The sequence below is a fragment of the Malurus melanocephalus genome, unplaced genomic scaffold (genome assembly GCF_030028575.1).
Source record: "Malurus melanocephalus ecotype Western Australia unplaced genomic scaffold, MMel_1.1 scaffold_359, whole genome shotgun sequence".
In the NCBI taxonomy this organism is placed as follows: domain Eukaryota; kingdom Metazoa; phylum Chordata; class Aves; order Passeriformes; family Maluridae; genus Malurus; species Malurus melanocephalus.
In genome coordinates this window covers 740,381-752,608 of record NW_026623591.1, presented here as the reverse complement: position 1 = coordinate 752,608, position 12,228 = coordinate 740,381, and the positions used below count along the sequence as shown (strand labels likewise).

Here is a 12,228-nt window from a genome sequence, read left to right as displayed (position 1 = left end):
GAACATGAGGTCTGCACAAGATGAAAAGATCAGACTGGAAGAAGTTTGCCTTCAGCAAGAATGAATTCCCATGGGATAACGGGCAACTAAACTCTTCTGAGAGAAAACTGTTGGCTGATGAACACGTTGTTGGGGCTGAACCCTTTGCTGCCAAGTGCTTTGTAGGATTCAGGTTGGTCCAGAAGAACTGGTGAGGCTGGGTGGGTCAGAACCTCCTGGAGAGGCACCTTCATTGCTGCCCCTCACAGTCAGGTGAGCGATGCAGTGAGAATGATTTTCTCTGTCAAGACTGAATGGTTTCCTTAATCCTGTTGATTCCCATTTTCTTCCAGCTCTTTGGATGTCCTTGCAGTAAATCGGGCAAATAGAGTACCAAGCAGAATGTGCTTCAGAGCATGGTTGTGTCTGTCTGCCTCGGGCCAGCGCTCATGTTATGCTTGTGACAGATCAGCAGGCAGTAACGTGCCAAACGGATCTGGAGCTGTGGCTTGCAGGTGCTGGGAACCTCAGGAGCGTTATCTACTGCTGCTGAGTGTGGCATTTCCTGCCCCGGTGAGCAATCCTTCAGGCAAACCATCCATTAAACCCGGAGCGCAGAGACACCGCTGGTGAGGAAAGCAGCCTGGCCTACCCAGGGCTCTGAGCCACTCAGAGACAGAAACACTGGCATTTAAAAACCTGGCAGTTACAGCCTCCTCTCTTAGACAYGTACTAGAGCTTTGCACAATATTCTTCCCTGTACTTTTTAATTAAATGTGTCRCGGGGACAGAGGAAGAGCAGAGGTCTGGAGTGTGTGGGTGACTTGCATGTGGCAGGGCTGGGACTGCCAGTCCCTGATCACAGCATCCCAGACTCACTCCAGGGTTTGAATCCTCAGCATCTCTCAAGGCTTTTAGACTTTTCTGCATGCACCCATCTGCTCACAAGGGCTTTTACACTGACCCCAGGGCTWCCTGTGCTGATGTTTTTGGCTGCTCACAAGGTGATGACCTCTGAAGAGGTTCCTGGTGCCCTGGGCCATGGTGTTAGCTTGATTCCTGCTCTCTGGGGCTGGGCTGCAGGGCTTTGGACACAATCAGTTCTATTTGCAGGAATGTTAATTATTCATTGTCTTAACACCTGGAATAATTTATCATTACTTTAACCTGAGTAGGAACACTTGCTGCAGAAACAGCCAGTACCACCATGCCCAGGGTATGGTGACGCTGCWAGACACAAAGATTGTGCTCTGATGTGGTGACTTCTGTGTGGCCCAGGAGGAGCGAAATTCCAGATTCAGRGTCTTTGGGACATCTTTGCATGCAAAAGTTCAGGACTTGGGCTTGTAGAAGCAACAGTCAGCTCTGTTCTGATGACATTTAGAGCTGTCAGAATTGATTCTACTCACTGGGCTGTGCCATCCCCTGTCCATCTACCCATCCATCTGTTCCTGGGGCCTYCATGTGTCCTTACAACACAGAGACAAGGCCAGGACCTTAAAATAAAGCCCAGCCCATCCTGTACATGCAAAGAATCCATTGGCTCTGCTTGGAGGAGAGAGAACCCTGGTATTTAGTTCATTTTTACTCAAGGTGCCTTCCACCTGAATGCAAGAGGGGATACCATAAACTGCTGTTAAAGAGCCTGTGTTTGTTAAATTTGATCAACACAAGTTTTGATTCCCAAATGGAAAGAMGCTTCTTTCTCCTGGAGGAGACAATTTCCAGCAGCTCAGCAGTTAGGATGTACTTCAGGGACTCTGTATGTATTTTGGTGTTTTTAGTTTCTGAGCTTAATTAAAGTTTTAGGTTAATGGAGAATCACATGTGACACCAGCTGGTATTTCATGGGAATGGCTGTTCTTCGCCTCTGGGCTATCACTGCTACCCCRGCTTCGCTGAAAGCTTTGCTTCTAATTGCACCAGTGCTCCTCCTTTTGTTTCTGCAGTTGATTTAATGAAATGAGAGGAGCAAGTTTTGTTTGCCTGGTGAAGCTCTCTTGGAGGCTTTGCAGAGATTATGCTGTCAAATTTTCCCAGGGTAATTTCTAGACATGGTGCAGCTTTTCTCTCCCCTTCTCTCCCATTTCCCAGGCTGCCCCCAGAGACACCTGCAATTTTTTTTTTTTATTCATCAAGGATATCAGAGCTGGAAAASAGAGGTATTTGCAATGCTGGCTGTCCTTCCACCAAATCAGCACKGCTCCCTGCCAGGCTCTGGGGTGGAAAAGGGAAAATAGGACAAAGGGGAGAGTTTTATCCCCCAGGGGACAAGAAGCAGAGTGTGAGATGCCACCAGTGATCACTTTGAGGAGTGGCTGTGGGTGCCCTGTGAGTGGCACAGCCTGAAACYACGGGAGGAGGGATCCCAGTGACGGAGTAAACAACTGTGACAGGGAACAGGATCCGCTGAGTGTGGTTTCTGCCTGCTTAGTTAGAATGCAAAATACCTTGAATGATAAAGAATAGCAGTAGTGCTTAATTAGGAATACTTTGCATTTCATTCTCCTTCTCAGGCTCTAAAAGTGCCGTATAAGCATGAATTGCAGAACAGGGTGCTCCCGTGGGATGGAGGGAAGCAGCACTGCCACAGATTGACAGGCTGGGATCAATTTTTGGCTGTTGCTGTACAAGTTGCAATTCCTGCCCTCRGTGTAGGAGTGACACACAAGCAGTGCCCAGGGGCAGTGCTGCTGGTGGGACCCCAAACCCACCTGCAGGCAGGAGGAGACAGAGAAAAACTGTCCCTGGCACATTCCTTGAGTGGGTTTCCGGTGGGTTCATGAGGGTGATGCTCTTGTCCTGGGGAACAGGTGTGCCCTGGCCAAGGATACCCCAGTAATGCTGTTCCTCACACCCCAAACAAAGTGTGGGTGATCCCCAGAGTGGGGGATGGAAGACTCGCAAACCACTGAGGGGCACCTGCTTGGGGCTTAATTACTCTTTTTCTGTGATAAAGGAAGATAGCTAGAAGATGGAAAAAGCCCCAAACCCAACCCCAACCTATGCTGCGGGGAGCACCCTGCCTGGGAGGTGCCGGAGCCAGGAGGGATGCTGACGTCCGCCGGGGGAGCGGCCAGGAATACAAAATATTTAATAAAAAGAGCCTTTTAAAAAAAAAAATAAAAGCCGGGCGGAAGAGAACCGGAGAGAGCCGAGGCAAGCCGCCCCATACCTGAGCGGGGCGCGGCGGAGGAGGAGCGGCGCTGCCTCCTCCTCCTCCTTCTTCTCCTCCTCCTCCTGCTGCTGCCTCTCCCTTCTCTTCCCGTGCCCGCGCCCGGCCGGCTGCCGCGRGTGTAAAGGTCGGAGTGTCGGAGTGTCCGTGTGTCCGTGCGGCGGTCAGTCCGGCCGCCCGCCGCCCCCATGCCCCGCGCCTAGCGCCGCCCGCCCCGGCCATGTCCGCCGCGGAGCTCTACACCAAGGTGAGCGGGGAGGGGGCGCGGGGCTCTGCGGGTGCCTCTCTGTGTTCCTTCTACCCCGGGAGGGGGCTGTTTCCCCGTCTGGGAGGGGCCCCGCAACTTTCCCAGCACCTGCCGGGGCGGCGGTCGCAGGTGCGCGGGGTGCGGAGGGGACATCCCCGGTGTCCCCCCGCGGGTCTCGGTCGCCTCCTGCTCCCCCGGTGTTTCACCCACCCGGCTGCTCGGTGCTGGAGGGTGAACTTCGCCCGCGGGTCGCGCTGCTGGCGGCGGTGGCGGCCTCGCCCTCCATGCGCTCCGCCACCTGCGCGGGCAGAACACTCTCAGCCTCCCCAGATCCCCCTGGAATAACTCTCCCTTCCTGTATTCCTAAACCACGGGGGTGGAGGGGGAGGAAGATGCAGTCCCTGGAATCACAGAATCACAGGGTGAATGCCGTAACTCACTGAATGCTTCCGAGGTGTCCGGTTTCCAGAGTCTTTTTGTTCCGTAACTCTTGGATGTGATCCCTTGGCAGGGGTGCGATGGGACGCGCCCGCTTCCTCATGGCAGCCAGGGAAGGTGACATGGCTGGTGGCCTGGCTGGGCACTGCGCTCCGACGGGCCCGCCGCTTTCCCGTGCGAAGGTCTGCTCTTAAAAAGTAGTCATGATGGTAATTAAAGGCTCAAGTGCTGATTTTTAAGCAGACTCGGAGGTTTGGTTGAGAAAACCACTGTTTCCACTTTATTATTATTATTATTTTTTTTTTTTTTTGTAATTTTGTGTCTGTGAGATAGTTTGTATTCCCAGTGCTCGGCCAAACCAGGCTGTGGGTGCCTCCCACGCAGTTCAGGGCTTTCCGCCCCCCTTCCCGGGGAGAGGTTTGTGTCCAGAGGGATCTTTGCCGACTGACTTGTCCCGATGAAAGAGCTCCTCGCAGGCCGTGGGGGATCCGCCTGCTCGGGAGCGCTCTCTGATGTGGAGGGAGCCCCTGTGCCTGTGCTCTGCATCTCCCCTGAGCTGCCGCGGGGTGCCGGGGCAGCCGCGATCGGGGGAATGTGCTCTGTCAAAGCCATCAACAGCGCTGGGCAGGGGCTCCTCGGGAGAAGTGCTTGGCTTCAGACTCGGTTTAGCTGTGTACAGTGTCAGCATCGTCCGTTGTAATAATGAGAATTTTAGTGTTGTAGATTCTTCCTGTCACCGTGGTCAGCTCGTGGAGGTGCTGCCAGATTGGTATCAGGARCCACTTTTTGTCTCCTGGGCTTAACTTTGCTGCAGATTTCTGCTTCTGTAACTCATTTTGCCAACAGCTTTTTTATGTAATGCCGGGGGTTGCCACGTTTTTCCCCTGGCTGTCGCTATCAAAGGGATGCAGGATGAGTTGTGGATCTGACAGCTCTTCCTTTGAACCCGTGGGGATTGCAGGAGCCCCGCTGGACTGAGCCAGGCTGTCTGTGAGCGGGATGACCTCCATCCTTCTCRGGAGCATTTTAAAAACAAAGTTTGGAAAATCTTTTTCCCTTGGAAAATCTGGAGAGGAGCAAAAGTAAAGCTGTGGTTAAACTGCTCTGATGTGCTGACTGCAGCATCTCTTAGGATGAGTATGGGGATGTGATGGCAAGCATCCCTGGGGAGCAGGGAGCTTGGCTCCAGGTGCTGTGTTATCCCTATTTATGAGCTGATTAAATCAACCTGGTTAATTCATTTTTAACTTGATGACCAGGTAATTAACCTGTGTTGTCCTTTTTATGCTGCCTTGATGTATATTCCTGTTGTCTGTTGAACAAGGTGCCTCCTGGGGCGTCTCTTGGGATCCCGTTGCTGCACAGGGACTTTCTGAAGAGGAAGTGGTGGGGATTTGGTGGCAGCCTGTGTGTGCTGTTAATTTTACATTTATTTTTAATAACAACAGAGTTTCTCAGGGAGAGCAGGTGTTTCAGCACTAGCCCTTCTGCTGTTGCCTGTCAGTTTTGCAGGAACATTGTAGGGATGCAGCGGGGTTTTTCAGGTGGTGGGGCCATGGGCTGGAACCCACAGGGGTCGTCTGTGCAGCTGAGTCACGGTGAAATTTAGGACTGTCCTGCTGGGCTGTCTGCTGCATGGGGCCTGTGTGCCAGCTCTGGCCTTTGAAGCAGCAGGAAAAATGTTTCCTGTGACTTTGAGAAGACAAGGAAAAGACCAAAGAAGGCTTAAAAATCACATGAAACCCACAGCCTTGAGGTGCTGAGYGTGGTGGTGCCGGCTGGTGCCCGAGGTCCCCAAGGTGAGGAGGGTGGGTGTTGGTCTCTGGCACTGAGGAAGGTCCTGGTGCTCGCCTGCACATCGGCTCTGTGCAGGAGGTGACATCCCTGGAGTGGGCTGGGGGCTGCTGGGTCACCCTGCTGTGGGGAGGGGGTGTGGAGGAAGGGGAGGGGGATGATCAGGAGCAATGCCACGGTCTTGCTGAGAGCCTATTGATCCCATGTGTGGTTTGCATTAGCACAGCCACAATTGTGCCTTCCTCTGAGTCATTCCTCCTCCTGCTGGAACTGGGATGAGAGAAACTTCTGGGGAGAGCTGCTGTTGGGCATCCAGGTGGGAATTCTCAGGTCTGCCTGCTGCTGGGCTGCAGTGGGAGCTGGTGTGTGCTGTGTAGAGAGCCCTTCACTTCCACGAGGTGCTTGTGAAAGGTCTTCTGGCACCTTGTGGGAMACGTGGCAGTGGTTTGGTGAATAAGTTTATCACCATGCTGATGAATTTGGTGTGTTAGACTGGGCATTGCCCTGGGGAGTAGTTGGGAGGAGAGGAACCCATCCTGGGAACACCAGCAGCTGTGAGCTTCTGCTGGAGGCCTTCTCCATGGGCTGCCTGGCCGTGCTCCCTGTCAGATCAGGGCTGACTGGTGTTTAATAGCCCCCATTAAACAGGGTAATTAACAGCTGTGTCTAATTGTGAGCGTGAGAGCAGTTCCAGAGTTGCCTCAACCTTCAAGCATGTAGGACTCCACTCAGGTACAGAGTTACAGAGAGACCACTGGAATACTCCTCTCACTCGCAGCGCTTTGCCTGGGAACTCTGGGATTGTCTGGCTGTGGATTTTATTCTGTGGCAGAATGAAACAGGAGTTTGGTTCGTGTGCCAGCAGCAGAAGAGCTCTGTGGCAGAGAAAGCACACCTAGTCCTGGAGCTGCTGGCACCAGCCCGTGCCAGAGGAGTAGGGCAGGCGGTGGTATCAAGGATTCCAGCCTGAAAAAGCCTGTTCCAGGTGGAGAACTAGAGGAGCCTGATCTGTGCTTTTCCCAAGAAAGGCCTTTCTAAGGCTGCTCGGGCTGGTCCTGCTCCTGCCACGTCCCTGATGTGCCTGGATGCAGCACTGCCCAKAGGAACTCTGCTGCTGGGCAGGGGAAGTTCTCTCATCCTCTTTACCTGCAGCGAGAGGCAAAGGCAGAGCGTGCAGAGTCCTCACCTTCCTCAGCAGGCAGAGCTTTCCAAAGGGACCTGTCGCTGGTGCTGCTGAAACACAGCCCAGGTGGCTGCACTGCAACCCCGAGAGCCTGTGGGGTCAGCATGGCCCTGCAATGGGGTGATTCCCTGTGACCCTGTGGGGTCAGCGTGACCCTGCAGTGGGGTGATTCCCTATGACCCTGCAGAGGATAACTCCCCATGACCCTGCAGGGGGATAACTCCCTATGACCCTGCAGAGGATAACTCCCCATGACCCTGCAGGGGGATAACTCCCCATGACCCTGCAGTGGGATAACTCCCCGGTGACCCTGCAGTGGGGATAACTCCCCGTGACCCTGCAGGGGATAACTCCCCGTGACCCTGCAGGGGGATAACTCCCCATGACCCTGCAGGGGATAACTCCCCGTGACCCTGCAGGGGGATAACTCCCCGTGACCCTGCAGTGGAGATAGTTTCCTGTGACCCTTCTCTGTGCTAACGGAATGCTCTGCACCCTGGGCTGGTGCTGGGCAGGAGGGATGCACGAGGACATCGCCCAGGGAAGGTGCCATCTCCAGCACGGGGTTGATTTGCAGCACTGAACCAGAAATTAGAGTTGTTTGCATGGCTGGCCTTTGTTGTGTTGTAAGATGAAGCTCTTCCTATGACAAAAACAAGTGTAATTGCTTTGGCTTCTGGATGCTCTGCTCTCTAAAAGGTGCTTCTTAAAATATGTTAATTGTTCTTGTAAGTATAGCCTCTGAACCTCATGCAAAGCAGTGCTTCTGCCAGGCAGGGGAATAAGCTGTGTCTTTCTGCTCCTGGGGTGTTGTGCAGCTCAAGATAGGCTCTTCAGAAGGTTTCCAAGCTCTGGGTAAATAAGAAACCAGGGTATTTATTTTTCATATTATTTTTTCCTCGCATTGTGCAAAGCGGCTGCTGTTTGCCAAGTGTTTTCTTACAGACGATGGAACCTAATGCATTGAAAAATCCTCTTCTAATGGCTGGTGTTGGGTATAGAAAACTCTCTGGTTTTCACTTAAAGTTGTATTAAATGAAATAGCTGGAATGAATTGGTGGTTTCTGACCCTGGGGAGAAACTTCTCAAAAGTGCATGAGTGCTGCCAGTGTGATCACACACTGATTGAGTCAATGAATTGGCAYAAACCTTCTGGCATAAAACCTTCTGAAAATTATTTATTCTGCAAGGCTCGCGGGGGACTCATGCTCAGCACGTGCCTGGTTTGGGGCTGAGGAGCAGCTGGGGAGGAGAGAGATTTTCTGTGGATTGTGAAGAGCAGTTGGGGACAGGGAGTGTTTGGGGTTCAGTCCCAGGACATTTGTGGGACGCTGCAGAGCTCCTGAACTCCTGCTGTGGCCATTGCAAATCCCTTTAGGAAAGGCAGGTYATAGCTGAAGGTTTTTGTCTTTTTTCCTTCTTGGTTTTAGATTGTGAGAGCAGGTCTGGGTGGTGCCACAAAGGGCAGGGACAGCTCGGAGGCCRCGCTGGGGTTTTTATTTAAGGATGGGGCCGTCTCGCTGAGGGAGCCGGGTCCATTGGCATCCCCGGGCTGCTCCTGATCCTGCCTCATTATGAGCTGCAGTGGCAGAGAGAAAATCATTGAAATGTAAAGTCTGATTGCTCCAGCCAGCTCTCTGCAGCTGGGGACTGTGCCAAGGGCACAGCCAGCGCCGCAGCCAGCGGGGCCCCCTTGGCCTCCCCACGGTGGCACGGGGGGACAACGGCACCGCCGAGCCTGGGGTTAAATGTCCCTCAGTCCCCTGAGTCTGGGCCTGGGGTGGATGCAAGGGAGGTGAGAGGTTGTGGCTTGGGGCATTTCCCTCCCTCGATGGGCAGGGAGCGGCCGGAGTTCACCCCGTGCTCTCCTGGCACTGTGTGGGTGCCTGTCCCATCACAGGTCACGCTGCTCCGAGGGCTCTGTGCTGCAAAAATAACCCCATTTTCTTTCCTGTTTGTGCAATTTTTGATCTCAGTTGAGCATTAAATAGCCCCTGTGCTTGGATCAGACCAGAGCCACCGAGCCAAGGAACAGGGAGCTCCGTGCAGGTGCTGGGGCACAGCCCCAGGAGCGATTCCAGCAGGCTTAATCAGCTCAGTCCCGGCTGTGTGCCCTCTTGCTGGTTGGGATTAATCCACGTGCTCTTTTAAAAAACTATTTTTCAGAATTCGTGCCCTGATTCTGCTCTAAGGGTGTGAAACTGTGATGTGGCAATCCCAGTGCACGCACACCCAGGTTGCAGAGGATTGCTGGGTTAACTCCCGGGTGAAGGATGGGAGCAGTGGTGGGTCTGAGACAGCTCTGCTGGTTCTTATGGGATTGGGTAGGATGAGTCCTTCCTGCCCTTTCCTGCCCCGAGGAAGGAGTTTATTTGAGGTTATTTGTTACGGGCAGCCTGGCTGCTGTTGAGGAATGTATTTACAGAGGAGGATTTTTGCTTTGTTGTTCTTTCTTGCTGCCAATTACCAGGCACAGAAAATAAGGACCCTGAATGTGAACTCATGCATCTCTTCTGGTGACCAGAAATGAAGGCTGTGCATGTTTGTGACCGTATTGCTACACATATATGATATATATGTTTAAATGTCTCAGTTTGGTGAAATGCACTGCAGTTCTAGATGTGCTGGACCTTTTCTTTACACACAGATTAATTTGAAGCCCTGCCCAAAAGAGGGTTAAGGTACCCTYAGTGCAGTAGCTGTCCTTCAGGGAATCCACAGGAGCATGAGCATGCGGGTGGACTTTGGCCCTTCCGAGTTAGCCATGGGTGTAATGAATATCAGGTAGGGCAGGTGAAACTCTGCATTGGGTGTTTTTGTGTGGTGCTCTTGCCTGATCTTTGACCCTCGCTGCGCACAGAGGCCKTTGGTGGTGCTTAAAGGAACATCATGTGAACCACAGTCCAGGCCAGGAGAGTGACTGCTGGTCCTGCAGCTGAACCTCGAGCTGTGGCAGACACCTGGAGTGTTTGCAAAGCACTTGAGGGAGGAATTTGCTACTTGGCAGAACTGATAAAAGTTTCCCCTGTGTCCCGAGCTGGTCATAAAGTCATTGCCCTCATATGCCCCTGGCCTTCTCCAAGATGTGTCCTGTGGGGCTGGGCTTTGGCTCAGCCTGGACCCTCAGGTGTGAGTGGGGACCTGTGCAGAGATGGAGGCAGGGCTGGGAAGGACCAGGCATGGTCAGTGATGGCTTCACGTGGCTCTCCTCGCTTGAACACTTAAATGAGTTGTCTGGTAAATGGTAAACTCATCAATTCTATAATGAAGCTTTTGGGGATTTGGTGTTTCTGCTCTTTGCCTTTCCTGTGGTGTYCAGAGGTTTTGGAGGAGAACATCCTACAGGGAGAGCCTGCAGCCTGGAAATGTGACTTTTTCTCCAGCTGTGCTCTCCTTTTGTCCTTGGTTTGTCTGTATCTGAAGTCTTCTCTAGCTGAACCCTGTGAGCCAAGGGAATGAGTGAAATGTGTCCAAGTGTGAACTTTGGGACTGCAGGAGCTGTGAGAAACAGGTGTGTGAGCCCTCACTGTGAGCATCCCCTGATTGCAGGGGATGATTCCCAACCCACACCAGGGTGTGGGGTGGTGAGGTGATGGTGCAGCTCCTGCAGCTCCAGTGGTGTGCTCCTGCCCTGCTGTAACACCATCGTGTGCCATTTTTAACCAAATCCCATTRTTTTTAGATTTTATTATTAATTTTCTCCTCCTGAGCAGTTTTTTTGTAGCTCTGGCTTTCAGTCCCCTGTGTTTGTCCCCGGAGAGCCGGTGGCACTGTCCCTTGGGCGCTGTCCCTTGGCCATTCCAGCAGACCAGCAGCAGCTCTGTGACCCCTCTGYTGCCCTCCCTGGCTCTCTGTGGTGCAGGGCAGGTTGAGGGCACCCTGTCCATGTCCCCCTTGATGCACCYCCCTCTCCTCATGTTCCCATATGGGCGCTGGTGGTGGCAGCAGTGGGGTGACTTTTCCTCCTCTGGGTGCTCCGGGTGTTTGGTGCTTCCACGGGTCCTCCCTGGCAGATGTGTGYGGTGTCATGGGATCCCAGGATGGCTGGGGTTGGATGGAACCTTAAGGATCATCCAGTGCCACCCCCTGCCCTGGGCAGGGTCACCTGCCACTGTCTCCGGGTCACCTGTCACTGTCCCCAGGTGCTCCAAGGCATGGGGCAGCCACAGCTGCTCTGGGAAGCCTGTGCCCATCCTGACTTTTGGATATTCCTGACTTTTGGATATTCCTTGCCCACGAGTCTCTGTTTGCCACATGCTCCCAGCTCAGCTGCTCCTCAAGAACATCCTCTCCACGTTTGGGGTTGACCACAGCCCTTTCCCATCCTGCTGGACCATGGGCAGCCCATCAGGGATGAGTTTCCCTTGGTGTCTGCACCTCGGTGGAGCCCTCACACCCAGCTGATGCAAACCCTCTCCCTTCCCGTGAGTCACTGCTGGCAGTGTCACAGCTCTGGGGTGCTGTAGGATGTGCTGTAGGATGGGCTGTAGGATGTGCTGTAGGATGTGCCAACCACCACTTAGGGTGCTGCTGCAAGCAGGATGTGCCGTGGGTGAATCACAGCCATTACTTATCACAATGACATGCTGCACCTCTGGGACGTGGCGCAGCGAGTCACTGCTCTTCAAAGAGAGAAAAAGACCCTTAATGTATTTAAAGAYGGCTCTTTAAAAATCATGGGAATGTCCGGTTTCTTCTGGAAGCCCCACGGGAATGGTTTAAGGTGTCTCAGGCAAACCTGGAGCTGCCAAAGCAGGCTGGATGTGATCAGGCAGCTGGGGCTGCTGACAGGTGTATTAGCAAATTAGCATTGAAAAGGACTTTAAAATAAAATATAAATTAAAAAGTGATCCCTGTGCCTGCTGAGGAGCTGGTCCTTGGTGCTACACCCCGGGCGAGCATGGCTGGTGTCAGCACATCTCGAGGCAGCCCGTGCATGCCAAGATGCTGAGGCGATAGAAGTTGTAATTTTCAATCTAATTAAGCTGAGTAACTCGTTGTGGATTTATGCTGCTTAATTACCGTGAGCTCTGGGAYGCCGGGTGCTGTGGGTGCTGCTGTGCTGTGGGCAGAGAGCGCGGTGCCACCGRGTGCCCTGGGTGTGGAGAGTCCTTCATGGACACTCAGTATCCTGGGGTGGGCATGGGGAGATGGAGGCGGCTTTCAGGGGACAGCACTGGACTGTTGGGTCTTGGGTTAGTCCCACATCTCCTGGTGGAGCCACGGGAACAGAACTCCTGCTTTGGAGACAGGCGATGGTTGTGCTCCAGAGCCACGTGATGCTGATCCGAAGGTGGATTTGGGAATGCTGGTGTGGCTCTTGCCAGTCATTCCCGCAGGTCTGGGGTGCTTGGCTGATGCCTCTTTTGGGGATAAAGCAATGACAGAAATTAAAGACCAAGAGCTTGGCTG

The 12,228-nt window shown here is 53.3% G+C and overlaps 1 protein-coding gene across 2 annotated transcripts in view; it reads left to right on the top strand.

Annotated features, from left to right (window-relative positions):
* Nucleotides 1-3,209: 3,209 nt before the first annotated feature.
* MYO5B (myosin VB) overlaps nucleotides 3,210-12,228 on the top strand; it is a 149,931-nt gene continuing 140,912 nt past the window's right edge. For both annotated transcript variants that reach the window (XM_057378458.1, XM_057378457.1), the window contains exon 1: nucleotides 3,210-3,401. In XM_057378458.1, coding sequence (XP_057234441.1) covers nucleotides 3,375-3,401 — 27 coding nt within the window. In that variant the 5' untranslated portion in view covers nucleotides 3,210-3,374. The remainder of the gene's footprint in view (nucleotides 3,402-12,228) is intronic.